A 15,381-nucleotide genomic window follows, 5' to 3' on the forward strand; every position below is an offset into this window, starting at 1 on the left:
AGTGTGGCAAACGCTGAGCGGGCCTCAATATTCTGAGTAGGCTTTTTTTTTTGAGCAAGGAGTAGGCTTAAATTATGTGGGGTAGAAATACCAAGAAAATATTATGAGTGGGCCTGAATATTCTAAACCAGAAGCCCGGGTCGTCTATCTATCAGTCAACTGTCAAAATGTCAGTGATCATGCTGGGTCTTTCAAAAAACTGTCAAAATGTCGTTCTCTTAACGAGTGACTTTGCATGCAGTTGATCATTGAGTCTTACCAGTTGAGCCATGGGCATGGACGACTGCAGGAAGGAGGACGCGGTCGCGGTGGCCGCCGGCAGCGGCGCCGTCGTCTGGAACGTGAAGCCGGAGTACTGCCGCTGCTCGTCCTGGCTGGCGCTTCCCTGCAGGCCGTCGTTCGGCGTCCCCATCCAGTTGAACTGATGCGAGGGGAACGCGCCCGTCGTCGGCGATGCGAATAGCTGAAACAAGCACACCCACATCTGTCAGCTTCCATGTTTGGAATAAGCCACTTGCACCGTTGCACTGCACGCATGCGCGGCACGGCCGGAGGGATGATTACGATAAACTGCTCGATCGGTGCTTACGCTGGGGGTAAGGAGGACCGGCGAGTCGAGGAACCCGGAGGACATGTTGAAGTAGGACGACGGGGACGCCGGCGGGAAGGAGGAGGGCGGCGTCATGGCCATGGGTAACGACAGCCTTGATCCACCTCTGCCGCCAGCAGAGAACGAGGTGTTCGCGAAGGCGAGCGCGACAGGTCCCGAGTTGGCCAGCGCAGCACCGGAGCTAGCTAGCTAGCTTGCAGCCGTCGAGGTCACCGGTGGCGAGGGAGACGGCCGGAGAGGAAGAAGGGAGCAAAGAGCGCGCGCAGCTGGGAATGGGATCGATCGACGGTGATGAGATGACTCTCCGGACACGACCGGTTGAGGCCTATATAGAGGTTTGAATATTTGACCGTTGACCGGTCAAAGCAATGCTTCTTTGACTGGCGGCTACGACCAGCACATTGGTTAGAAAGATACACACCAATGGGAGTGCGCGCTGTCGCTGATGTGGCGGGTGGTGGGGCTTCTTTGGAGGGGGCTGTGCGGAGGCGGGTACAGTTTTGGGTGGGCGGAGGGAGTGACGGCCGTGGATCGTTTGTCTGACTACTTCTTGTCGACTGGGATCATGGCCAAGGACCAACCACAATGCGCTCATTGGGTTAGTTATTATATATAAATTAAAATTAAGCCATATCAGTGCAGTGGCTTTGCGGCGACTGGGAGACTTGCCTTGCGAGCGTTAATTAAAGCTTGTTTTGCGGGGAGTTAATCAAGTTTTGTTAAACAAAACTATCAAAAATGTTTAGTGAAATGAACTCTTGCCGCTACAAAACAAAACATTAAAAGATGTTGGCTCATTCTCGAATTTTGGATCTCCCGCTTACAAATTAAAATGTAGTCTCCAAAATTAATGTCTTCCGGACACCGATACTTCCTGAATTTGTCGTCGGGACGGATTCAACGTAGCTCCAGAGTAGATTCCTTTGTTTTTGAGGTACAAGAGTAACAAGTTTACTCTTCAGCCAACACAAAGTCGGCGATCAGGTCACCCAACAGGTCGTCCGGTACTCCCGGCATACATAGAAGATCTCCCATCGTCCTAGCACGGCCAGCCAGTAAATGGGCCATCTTGTTCTTCTTCCTGTTAGCATACTGAACATTCACCATGCTAAAATTAGCAAATTCCTGTTTGATATCCTCGATCACTGGAAAGCACGCCGACAAACACCCGCCGCCCAAATTCAGCATATCCGCCAAGGCTTTGCAATCCGTCTCCAGTATGAGGGGACCATGGTGCAGCTCCGACAACACCTTCAGGCTGGCTAGGATTGCTTGTGCCTCAGCCTCCTCAACAGAATTGCAGTGCCCCCTCGTTCCGAAAGAGAGAAGAGAGCCATACCCCGATGATTGCGAGCGATTGCACCGACCTGAGAGGACCCATTAGCAGCCAAAAATCCTGCATCCATGTTAAGTTTAACAGTGCCCGCCTCTGGGGGATCCCACTGAACAGATGCAGGCGCCTCCGACTCCCCCCCTGTGTACCCACCCTTGGCCCATGAGCAGCCTCACGTCCTACCTGAACTAGAGCAATTTTGCCTTTAGGATCAGGTACACTCCCAGCCTCACACTTATGGAGATCCTCCTCATACTGTAACAAGAATGCTGAGGATCGACATATGGACTCCTTTCCTGTATTGTGGATGCAGTCGTCACGAAGAAACCAGTAGCGCCAAAGTAGTAGCAGGACTCTTGTTCTGGTATCCTGTTTGCAAGGGCCAAGCAGGTTCTGCAGCCAGTCCTCACCCGTGTTCCTAAAGAATCCCTCGCCCGGTAGGTCCCAGTGATTCCTCATGGCCTGTCGCAGACCTCTGCTCTTCGTGCAGGCTACGATAGCGTGGAATTCATCCTCCTCGCACGCCCCACATATGTTACATGTGCTATCAGTTTCCTCGCACGCTCCAGAGTAGATTCCCGTCGTCTCCTTGGAACGATAAAGTTAGGATTCCACGTTGCGCATGCGTAATGGCGAGATTTGAAGGAAATATGCCACAGAGGCAATAATAAAGTTATTATTTTATATTTCCTTACTCATGGTAAATGTCTATTATTCGTGCTAGAATTGTATTAACCGAAACTTGATACCGTGTCCCTAGTATACCTCTACTAGACTAGCTCGTTGATCAAAGATGGTTAAGTTTCCTAGCAATGGACATGTGTTGTCATTTGATGAATGCTATCACATCATTAGGACATTAGGAGAATGATGTGATGGACAAGACCCATTCGTTAGCATAGCATAATAATCGTCTAGTTTTATTGCTACTGCTTTCTTCATGTCAAATACACATTCCTCCGACAATGAGATTATGCAACTCCCAGATACCGGAGGAATGACTTGTGTGCTATCAAACGTCAAAACGTAACTGGGTGATTATAAAGATGCTCTACAAGTTATCTCCGAAGGTGTTTGTTGGGTTAGCATAGATCGAGATTAGGATTTGTCACTCCGAGTATCGGAGAGGTATCTCTTGGCCCTCTCGGTAATGCACATCATATGAAGCCTTGCAAGCAATGTGACTAATGAGTTAGTTGTGGAATGATGCATTACGGAACGAGTAAAGAGACCTGCCGGCAACGAGATTGAACTAGGTATGAAGATACCGACGATCGAATCTCGGGCAAGTAACATACCGATGACAGTGAATAGCGTATGCTGTCATAGTGGTTCGACCGATAAAGATCTTCATAGAATATGTGGGAACCAATATGAGCATCCAGGTTCCTCTATTGGTTATTGACCGGAGAGGTGTCTCGGTCATGTCTACATAGTTTTCAAACCCGTAGGGTCCGCATGCTTAACGTTCGATGACGATATGTATTATATGAGTTATGTGTTTTGGTGACCGAAGGTTGTTCGGAATCTCGGATGAGATCACGGACATGACGAGGAGTCACGAAATGGTCGAGAGGTAAAGATTGATATATTGGAAGGTAGTATTCGGATAACGGAAGTGTTCCGGAATGTATCGGTACATATCGGAGTACCGGGAGGGTTACCGGAACCCCCCACGGGAAGATATGGGCCATAGGAGGGAGGCACACCAGCCCACAAAGGGATGGCTCGCCCCCACCAGGGAGGAGTCTGAATTGGACAAGGGAAGGGGGCGGCGCCCCCCTTTCCTTCTCCCCCTCTCTCCTTCCCCCTTTCCCCCTTCGGTAAAAGGAAGGGGGACCTGAATCCTACTAGGACCCCAAGTAGGACTCCTCCTACTTGGGGGCGCGCCTAGGGTCGACCTCCTCTCCCTTCCTCCTTCATATACGAGGGGGGGGGGGCTAGAACACACAACAATTGTTCCAAGCCGTGTGCGGTGCCCCCTCCACAGTTTACGCCTCCGATCATATTCTCGCGGTGCTTAGGCGAAGCCCTGCGCAAATCACATCACCGTCACCACGCCATCGTGCTGACAGAACTCATCTACTTACTCGATCCTCTGCTGGATGAAGAGCTTGAGGGACGTCATCGCGCTGAACGTGTGCAGAACTCGGAGGAGTCGTAAGTTCGGTACTCGATCGATCGGAACAAGAAGACCTTCGACTACATCAACCGCGTTAAGCAAACACTTCCGCTTTTGGTCTATGAGGGTACGTAGACACGCTCTCCCCGTTTCGTTGTTATGCATCTCCTAGATAGATCTTGCGTGAGCGTAGGATTTTTTTTGAAATTTCACGCTACGTTCCTTAACAGTGGCATCCGGGCTAGGTCTATGCGTAGATGATATGCACGAGTAGAACACAAAGAGTTGTGGGCGGTGATTGTCATACTGCTTACAACCAATGTCTTATTTTGATTCAGCGGTATGAAGCGGCCCGGACCAACCTTACATGACCACGTTCATGATACCGATTCCACCGATAGACATGCAACTAGTTTTGCATAAAGGTGGTTGGCGGGTGTCTGTTTCTCCAACTTTAGTTGAATCAAATTTGACTACTATCGGTCCTTGTGAAGGTTAAAACAACAAACTTAATAAATCACCGATGTGGTTTTGTGCCATAGGTAAGAACGGTTCTTGCTAGAAGCCCATAGCAGCCACGTAAAACTTGCAACAACAAAGTAGAGGACGTCTAACTTGTTTTTGCAGGGCATGTTGTGATGTTATATGGTCAACACATGATGTGATATACGTTGTTGTATGAGATGATCATGTTTTGTAAAAGTTATCGGCAACTGTCAGGAGCCTTATGGTTGTCGCTTTATTGTGTGAAATACAAAGGCCATATAATTGCTTTAGTTTATCACTAAGCGGTAGCGATAGTCGTAGTATCAATAATTGGCGAGACGACCACGACGCTACGATGGAGATCAAGGTGTCAAGCCGGTGACAATGGAGATCATGACGTTGCTTTGGTGATGGAGATCAAAAGCACAAGATGATTATGGCCATATCATGTCACATATTTTGATTGCATGTAATGTTTATCTTTATGCATCTTATTTTGCTTAGTACGGTGGTAGCATTATAAGATGATCCCTTAACTAAATTTCAAGGTATAAGTGTTCTCCCCGAGTATGCACCGTTGCGGAAGTTCACATCATCTTGATACATATAACCATTAGAAGTCTTTGAATTCTGAATGAATAAAATCTCCCCAAGTAGGATTCTAACCTACGACCAGCCAGTTAACAACCAACCAGCCCTAGGTTGGGGATAATGAGTTTTTCAAATCATGTAGGGAGATGCTTCGCTCCGAGTCATTTATATTCGTAAGAAAGAACTCCCACACGTGCTGAGACACCACGTGATGATCGGGTGTGATAAGCTCTACGTTCAAATACAACAGGTGCAAGCCAGTTTTGCACATGCGGAATACTCGGGTTAAACTTGACGAGCCTAGCATGTACAGACATGGCCTCAGAATACTAGAGACCGAAAGGTCTAACGTGAATCATATAGTGGATATGATCAACATAGAGATGTTCACCATTGATGACTACTCCATCTCACGTGATGATCGGATATGGTTTAGTTGATTTGGATCACGTATCATTTAGATGACTTGAGGGATGTCTATCTAAGTTGGAGTTCTTAAGTAATATGATTAATTGAACTTAATTTATCATGAACTTAGTCCTGCTAGTTTTTGCATATCTATGTTGTAGATCAATGGCCCGTGCTACTGTTCCCTTGAATTTTAATGCATTCCTAGAGAAAGTTAAGTTGAAAGATGATGGTAGCAACTACATGGACTGGGTCCGTAACTTGAGGATTATCCTCATTGCTGCACAGAAGAATTATGTCCTTGATGCACCGCTAAGTGTACCCCCCCGAGCAACTACAGACATTGTGAATGCCTGGCAGTCGCGTGTTGATGACTACTCGTTAGTGCAGTGTGCCATGCTTTACGGCTTAGAATCGGGACTTCCAAGACGTTTTGAACGTCATGGGCCATATGAGATGTTCCAGGAGTTGAAGTTAGTATTTCAAGCAAATGCCCTAGTTGAGAGATATGAAGTCTCCAACAAGTTCTATAGCTGCAAGATGGAGGAGAACAGTTCTGTCAGTGAACACATACTCCAAATATCTGGGTATCATAATCACTTGACTCAGCTGGGAGTTAATCTTCCAGATGATTGTGTCATTGACAGAGTTCTTCAATCATTGCCACGAAGCTACAAAGGCTTCGTGATGAACTACAATATGCAAGGGATGGAAAAGACTATTCCCGAGCTCTTCGCAATGCTCAAGGCTGTGGAGGTAGAAATCAAGAAGGAGCATCAAGTGTTGATGGTTAACGAAACCACTAGTTTCAAGAAGAAGGGCAAGGGAAAGAAGGGGAACTTCAAGAAGAATGGCAAGCAAGTTGTCACTCCCGAGAAGAAACCCAAAGCTAGACCCAAGCTTGAAACTGAGTGCTTCTACTGCAAAGGGACTGGTCACTGGAAGCGGAATTGCCCCAAGTATTTGGCGGATAAGAAGGATGGAAAAGTGAACAAAGGTATATTTGATTTACATGTTATTGATGTGTACCTTACTAATTCTCGTAGTAGTGCCTGGGTATTTGATACCAGTTCGTTTGCTCATATTTGTAACTCGAAACAGGGACTACGGATTAAATGAAGATTCGCTAAGGACGAGGTGACGATGCATGTCGGGAATGGTTCCAAGGTCGATGTGATCGCCGTCGGCATGCTACCGCTACATCTACCTTCGGCACGACAGAAGCCTGCTATGCATGCACCCAACAAGCCTGCCTGCATGCGTCAATGCGCGCTGCCACGATGCGCCAACCGAGCCTGCAGGCGCCGATGCATGCCGCCATGATGCACTAACCGAGCCGCTATCGTGCACGCCAGCCGCCACGGATGCAGCAGAGGTCGCTACCACTAGTTCCTCTCTTCTCGCACGCTTGTCTCCTCGATTTAGAGCATCGTTTTTTACAACCAGTTGCACCCTTTTCGATCCACTCGCATCTGCACCCGTTTTGCTACAATAAATAAATTGAACAAATATGTTGTGGCTGCATGCACTAGCTAGGTGGCTACATATTTGTGGCTTGTGTAAAAAAAGAAGAGTTTGTTGTGGCTGCATGCACTAGGTGGTTACTAACAAAGAGAGCTCTCTAAGAAAACAATCAAAAATATGTAGATAGGGCCAACAAGCCAATAGCACGATCACATAGTTGAAACTAGGAAGAACTTCATAATAGAATAGATAGAAAACTTAATAATAGAACTTAATAAAAGGGCCAACAAGCCCATAGCATGCCCAACATAGTTCAATTACAACTTAACATAACATAGACTCAAAAAAAAAAGAAAAATAGATAGAGGGTTTAGAACCCTAGATGCCGCCTTCTCCACCTCGCTCCTCCTCCGGGCGCCCTTCACTGCTCCTCCAGGGCGTTGTCGATGGGGTACGGAAGAGTGTGCATGCGTGACACGGTGGGGAAGATGTTGGTGTACTTAGTGAACATGTTGTGGGTGGTGGAAGCAATGAACTCGTGGCCACACCAAAACACCCGGCCGAGGAGGTAGAAGGCGTTGATGTGTTGGCGAAGTGGACAAGGAGAGCAACCACCACCCCGTTTTGGATGACCTCTTCGACAAAAAACATCCTTGGAGATCCCCGCGGGAGGTGATGGTAGCTGGACGCGAGGAAGAACTCGATGAAGTTCCTTGCGGTCCCCTACCCTTGATATCACCCACACACGTAGTGTGCACTCAACGTACACGCTAGGAGGGTAGAGCCTCTCCGGCACGGTGGGTGGGAAGTGGTAGGTTGGTCCGGTGTACTGCATGGCTGAGGATGTGCTAGAAGAAGGAGAAGTGGTCGAAGAGCAAGAAGGGTAGATGGCAAAGACGATGGGAGATGGGTGAGGGATGTCAGAGGTAGAGGGTGGCTTAAATAGCCGTAGTGCTACGTGTTATTTGGCCATGACAATAACGGGGTCAAATGTGAAGTAGCCCGTTTTCAAATCCACCACAACATTGGGAGTGTACACGCGTGGGAAATGGTGGTTTGAAAAGAAGAAGAAAAAGAAGCTAATTGCACGCGTGGGAATCCGTGGTCATATATATTATATGAACAAAAGGAGACAATTTTTGAATAGTTTGTGGCCATTTAGCATGATAAAAATAAATTTGGCCCTTAAAAATTTGGTCATTTTGCATTTTTATAGAACAAAAAGAACTAAATTTTGCTACGCAATGTCAATTGATTTCAAAGGATGCAAAAATACAAAGCCAGCACATTCACAAAACCAAAGCAAACGATGCAAAAAAAAAGATGCAATTCGACGGCCCAACCAGAGCTTTGTTTCCTTTTGGGCCTAATAACAACGTTTTTTTCGCGGAGTCAGTGGTGGGCAAGCAGCCGAACACAATCAATAGGATCACCTCTCGCAGATCTCCCCATGATCCAACGATGCGGAGCCGTCCTTGTGATCCAACGGCGCGGAGCCTGCACGCAGCCAACCCACCTAATTCCTTCTAGAAGACCAGATCTAAGGGTTGTTGCTTGGTGCGAGGGTACGATCGGACGGCTGACGTTGGTATCTAGGGTTAGGCGAAACCCTGCGGGGTTTAGAGTGGTTTTGAGCTGGTCAACGGGGTTTCGAAGGATTTGACTGAGCATAACTAATTTTTAAAAAATCAAAAAAAATATGAAACCTTCGCCATTTGTCGTTTTATAAGACAAACTAATGAGGAAAAATACTAAACTTGGTCTATGGTCATTTTCATGAAAAAAAACCTAACTGGCACGATCGAGGTCAAATGAGCACCATTAATTTTAAAAAAATAAAAAAATATATAAAACCTGCGCACAATGTTGTCTTATGTGACATGTTACCAACCAAAAATCATAAACTTGGTCTATGGTCATTTTCATGAGAAAACCTTCACACATATGAGCTATCACGTACATGATTTCATAGAGTTCAAGGAGAGGAGGTAGGGTTACCTTCTGTTTTTGAAAAATAATAAAAAAAAATCACCAAAGCTTTGTTTCAAAGTGAATAAGAAGGATCTTAACTTAGCTTTCCATTTTCATACTTCAAACATGTTTTTAATAGTTTTTATATTAAAGCATATGTTTTCAAAAGAAAATGTAAAAATATGAAGATTAATTCAAAAAATAGTGAGACTTCGAATCTACACTATGGAAAGTGAATATGTGTTAATAAAAAAACATTTGGCTCATTTAGAGTAGGTCCCAAAAAACTTGATTACAAATGGACTGTTTACCCTAGCCTGGGAGCTCATTTGGAGCACATTTCTCAAATTCAAATTTATTTGACCTCCTCTAAATCACTTCAAATTTTGCACACATGATCTCCTACACAAACATAGATAGTTTTCCAAGGTTTTATTTGTTTTTGCATTTTCTTGAATTTATACTGTCCAGGTTTGCCAAGGTTTACATGATCTCATTTGGAGCATGCATTTGACTTGATTAATAAACATGAGACAAAAAATTAGGATAAAACTCCTTATGATCAATGAAAAAGCAGCATGTGTGATCAGTGAAGCAACACTGAAACAACATGTGTGATCAGTGAAGCAACACTGAAACAACATGTGTGATCAGTGAAGAAACACTGAAACACCATGTGTGATCATTGCAGCACCTAAAATCATACTTCACAACATCTAAACATAACTAACCATAGATTCAGGATAGACAAATATACCATAGGCAAATTTAAGGACAGGAAAATATAGATAGCAACCAGATTACTAGCATCAACATAGCCAACCATAACCAAATTCATAAAAACTAAATTCAGTTCAACAAACCATAACCAACAAGATTTAGTTCAACAAACCAAAAGTAATCCAACAGATAAACATAAAGATTCAGTTCACAGCATCACATCATCGAACACATCACACCGGAGTCAGGGCCTTCGCGAGAGCGGCATGCTGCCCCTAATCATGTAGTCCTCCCGGCGAATCGCTACATCCTCTGCATGAGACAAAAGGTAATCGAAGCGGCCATCCCTTGGCTTTGGCTTGGTGGTGCAGTAGGGGCAGTGCCACTTCTTGGTCTTGCGGTTGTAGAAGGAAGCAACTCCCTTGGCCTTGATCTTCACCACCTCCTTGGTTGTGAAGGATGCGACATTGCCCTTGTACACTTCTTCTCCAGAATCATACTGCACACATGAATGAGTTACATTAATACATTATAGATTCATGGATACACTATGTTAAAGGAACTAAATGAACAATCTAAATTTCAAGTAGGCTTACCTCATATTCTTCGTCATCACTTTCCTCTGGATCATACGGGTCATACTGGGCTAGTTTCCTCTTTCTACCCCCAACCATCATCCTCCTGAACATACAATTACATCCATCACTAGTAAATACAGAAGCCAATTGAAAATTTAGATATGCACACATGACACATTGATCATAGGGTTGATATACTCCCAATATACTATGATCATTGTTTTGCATTTTCCATTGTCATGCACACAAATTGAACAACAGAGCTAATATAACTACATATTGTGGACAAATTTATATACAAATGAATCAAGGGTTACTTTTGGTTATGACATCCAAATTTATATTGTGATTCATACGGTAGCATTGTGATTCTAAACATAACTAATTTCTTAATCAATGGATCCCATTTGGGGATATGACATTCAAAACCCCAATCCGAGTAGCATTCAAAAACAAATCTAATAGGGACCCAATCTAAGGCAACGAATCCAAGTAGCATTAAAAAACCCAATCTGTGAGCACTAAAAACAAATCTAATAAGCATGCATATATGTAGCATTGAAGCACATAGATCCCTATCTCTCATACAGATCTATCTAGCATTTTTGCAACGAATTTATCCAACAAATGCTAGTCCAAAAACTCCCATCCCCCCAATACAAAAAAACCCGGCCCATCCGTCAAACCAACTACTCTAACCATCTGAACTATCGTATGAATCACAATCTAACCAATGCAACTAGGGAGCAACTAACTCTACAAGCTAAGCAAGTGCAAATACCTGCTGCTCCACGACAGGCGGCGCATCGGGGGTATCGGGATGGACTGCGCCGCTCGACGCTGTCACCTTCTGCAGTACTGAGGCGAAGCCCGCCACATCCTTCTCCACATCCACAGCGGTTGCAAGTTTCCCCGCACTGCCGTGGACGCCAACGACATCCACGGTCACCGCGCCCTGCAGCTCCACCACATCTCCGGCCGCTGCACCGTCGTCGCCACGAGCGTCAGCCATCTGACAGATGGAGGCGATGAAGATGAGGAAGAGAATACATGGGGGAGAGCGACACGATATGGTGCAGGCAGTGGAGTTGAGCGAGACGACGCCGGTGGGGGATAGGAAGACGATGCGGTAGGGAGGGGATTTGGGGGGAAATGGTAGGGGCGATGGAGGTGGTTGCCCATCTTTATACGATGGGATGTTTCGGGCATGTCCATGGACACGTGCTACCCCACGACCGCGCACGACCGCGGTCTTGCATGCACTCATGTATACGCGGCCCGACTCGTTAGAGTTAACGGTTAAAGGCATTGACCAGACGGCAACGTCCGTTATAACCTGTTCTAAGGGTTTCGGGCAAGGGAGTAGGGAAAAGTGAGCAAAAGTTAACAGAGTGGGGATGAATGAGTAGAGCTAAGGAACCAAGGGCACAGAAGTAAAAAAAACCTTCATAATATTGATGCCAAAATATGCAAAGTTGATAATGATAGTGCAACTTATTTGTGGCACTGTCATTGAGGTCATATCGGTGTAAAACACATGAAGAAACTCCATGAAGATGGACTTTTGGAATCACTTGATTATGAATCATTTGATACTTGCGAACCGTGCCTTATGGGCAAGATGACTAAAACTCCGTTCTTCGGAACAATTGAATGAGCTAATGACTTAATGGAAATAATACATACTGATGTATGCGGTCCGATGAGTGTTGAGGCTCGTGGCAGGAATCGTTATTTTCTGACCTTCACAGATGATTTGAGCAAATATGGGTATATCTACTTAATGAAATACAAGTCTGAAACAGTTGAAAAGTTCAAAGAATTTCAGAGTGAAGTGGAGAATCATCGTAACAAGAAAATCAAGTTTCTACGATCTGATCGTGGAGGTGAATATTTGAGTTACGAGTTTTGCCTTCATTTAAAACAATGTGGAATAGTTTCACAACTCACGCCACCTGGAACACCACAGCGTAATGGTGTGTCCGAACATCGTAACCACGGTTTATTAGATATGGTGCGATCTATGATGTCTCTTACCGATTTATCACCTTCGTTTTGGGGTTATGCATTAGAGACACCTGCATTCACGTTAAACAAGGCACCGTCAAAATCCGTTGAGATGACATCGTATGAACTGTGGTGTGGCAATAAACCTAAGCCGTCGTTTCTTAAAGTTTGGGGATGCGATGCTTATGTCAAAAGCCTTCAGCCTGATAAGCTCAAACCCAAATTGGAGAAGTGCGTCTTCATAGGATACCTAAGGAAACAATTAGGTACACCTTCTACCACAGATCCGAAGGCAAGATCTTTCTTGCCAAGAATGGAACCTTTCTAGAGAAGGAGTTTCTCTCGAAATAAGTGAGTGGGAGGAAAGTAGAACTTGATGAGGTAATTGTACCTTCTCTCAATTTGGAAAGTAGCTCATCCAAGAAATCCGTTCACGTGATGCCTACACCAACTAGAGAGGAAGCTAATGATAATGATCATGAAACTTCGGACCAAGTTGCTACAGAACCTCGTAGGTCAACCAGAGCATGATCCTCACCAGAGTGGTACGGTAATCCTGTTCTGGAAGTCATGTTACTTGACCATGACGAACCGATGAACTATGAAGAAGCTATGATGAGCCCAGATTCCGGTAAATGGCTTGAGGCCATGAAATCTGAGATATGATCCATGTATGAGAACAAAGTATGGACTTTGGTGGATTTGCCCGATGATCGGCGACCCATAGAGAATAATTGGATCTTCAAGAAGAAGACTGGCGTTGATGGTAATGTTACTGTCTATAAAGCTCGACTTGTCGCAAAAGGTTTTCGACAAGTTCAAGGAGTTGACTATGATGAGACTTTTTCACCCATACTGATGCTTAAGTCTGTCTGAATCATGTTATCAATTGCCACATTTTATGATTACGAAATCTGCTAATGGATGTCAAAACTGCATTACTTAATGGATTTCTTAAAGAAGAGTTGTATATGGTGCAACCAGAAGGTTTTGTCGATCCTAAAGGTGCTAACAAAGTGTGCAAGCTCCAGCGATCAATTTATGGACTGGTGCAAGCATCTCAGAGTTGGAATATACGCTTTGATGAGGTGATCAAAGCATATGGTTTTACACAGACTTTTGGAGAAGCCTGTATTTACAAGAAAGTGAGTGGGAGCTCTATAGCATTTCTAATATTATATGTGGATGACATGTTGTTGATTGGAAATGATGTAGAATTTCTGAATAGCATAAAATGATACTTGAATAAAAGTATTTCAATGGAAGACCTCGGTGAAGCTACTTATATATTGGGCATCAAGATCTATAGATATAGATCAAGACGCTTGATAGGACTTTCACAAAGCACATACCTTGATAAAGTTTTGAAGAAGTTCAAAATGGATCAGTCAAAGAAAGGGTTTTGCCTATGTTACTAGGTGTGAAGTTGAGTCAGACCCAATGCCCGACCACTACAGAAGATAGAGAGAAAGTGGAAGTCGTTCCCTATGCCTCAGCCATAGGTTCTATCATGTATGCTATGCTGTGTACCAGACCTGATGTGTGCCTTGCTATAAGTTTAGGAGGGAGGTACCAAAGTAATCCAGGAATGGATCACTGGACAACGGTCAAGAACATCCTGAAATACCTTAAAAGGACTAGGGATATGTTTCTTGTTTATGGAGGTGACAAAGATCTTGTCGTAAGTGGTTACGTCGATGCTAGCTTTGACACTGATCCGGATGACTCTAAGTCACAAACTGGATATGTAGTTTTATTGACTGGTGGAGCTGTCAGTTGGTGCAGTTCCAAGCAGAGCATCGTGACGAGATCTACGTGTGAAGCAGAGTACGTAGCTGCTTCGGAAGCAGCAAATGAAGGAGCCTGGATGAAGGAGTTCATATCCGATCTAGGTGTAATACCTAGTGCATCGGGTCCAATGAAAATATTTTGTGGCAATACTGGAGCAATTGCCTTGGCGAAGGAATCCAGATTTCACAAAAAGACCAAACACATCAAGAGACACTTCAACTCCATCCGAGATTTGGTCAAGGAGGGAGACATAGAGATTTGCAAAATACATACCGAACGAAATATGCCCGAGAGGCAATAATAAAGTTGTTATTTTATATTTCCTTATATCACGATAAATGTTTATTATTCATGCTAGAATTGTATTAACCGGAAAATTGATACATGTGTTAATACATAGACAAAACACTGTGTCCCAAGTATTCCTGTACTAGACTAGCTCGTTAATCAAAGATGGTTAAGTTTCCTAGCCATGGACATGTGTTGTCATTTTATGAATGGAATCACATCATTAGGTCAATGATGTGATGGACAAGACCCATCCGTTAGCTTGGCATAATGATCATTCAGTTCTATTGCTACTTCTTTCTTTATGTCAAATACATATTCCTCCGACTATGAGATTATGCAACTCCCGGACACCGGAGGAATACCTTGTGTGCTATCAAATGTCACAATGTAACAGGATGATTATAAAGATGCTCTAGAGGTATCTCCGAAGGTGTTTGTTGGGTTGGCATATATCGAGATTAGGATTTGTCACTCCGGGTATCGGAGAGGTATCTCTGGGCCCTCTCGATAATGCACATAATATGAAGCCTTGCAAGCAATGTGACTAATGAGTTAGTTGTGGGATGATGCATTACAAAACGAATAAAGAGACTTGCTGGTAACGAGATTGAACTAGGTATGAAGATACCGACGATCGAATCTTGGGCAAGTAACATACCGATGACAAAGGGAATAACGTATGTTGTCATTACAGTTTGACCATTAAAGATCTTCGTAGAATATGTAGGAGCCAATACGGGCATCCAGGTTCCGCTATTGGTTATTGACCGGAGAGGTGTCTTGGTCATGTATACGTAGTTCTTGAACCCACAGGGTCGCACGCTTAACGTTCGTTGACGCTAGAGTAGTATTGGGATATTTCATGAGTGGTAACCAAATGTTGTTTGAAGTCCCGGATGAGATCCTAGACGTCACGAGGAGTCTCTAAATGGTCGGGAGGTAAAGATTGATATATTGGAAGATAGTATTCCAACACCGGAAGGGTTTCGGATTGTATCAGGTACATATT

The 15,381-nt window shown here is 44.5% G+C and overlaps 1 protein-coding gene across 1 annotated transcript in view; it reads right to left on the reverse strand.

Annotated features, from left to right (window-relative positions):
- Positions 1 to 883, reverse strand: part of LOC119348674 (WRKY transcription factor WRKY24-like) — a 3,007-nt gene extending 2,124 nt beyond the window's left edge. The window contains exons 1-2 of the mRNA XM_037616645.1: positions 590 to 883; positions 260 to 463 (exon numbers count right to left, since the gene is read on the reverse strand). Coding sequence (XP_037472542.1) covers positions 260 to 463; positions 590 to 691 — 306 coding nt within the window. The 5' untranslated portion in view covers positions 692 to 883. The remainder of the gene's footprint in view (positions 1 to 259; positions 464 to 589) is intronic.
- Between the last annotated feature and the right edge of the window lie 14,498 nt (positions 884 to 15,381).

The sequence above is a fragment of the Triticum dicoccoides genome, chromosome 1B (assembly GCF_002162155.2).
Source record: "Triticum dicoccoides isolate Atlit2015 ecotype Zavitan chromosome 1B, WEW_v2.0, whole genome shotgun sequence".
In the NCBI taxonomy this organism is placed as follows: Eukaryota; Viridiplantae; Streptophyta; class Magnoliopsida; order Poales; family Poaceae; genus Triticum; species Triticum dicoccoides.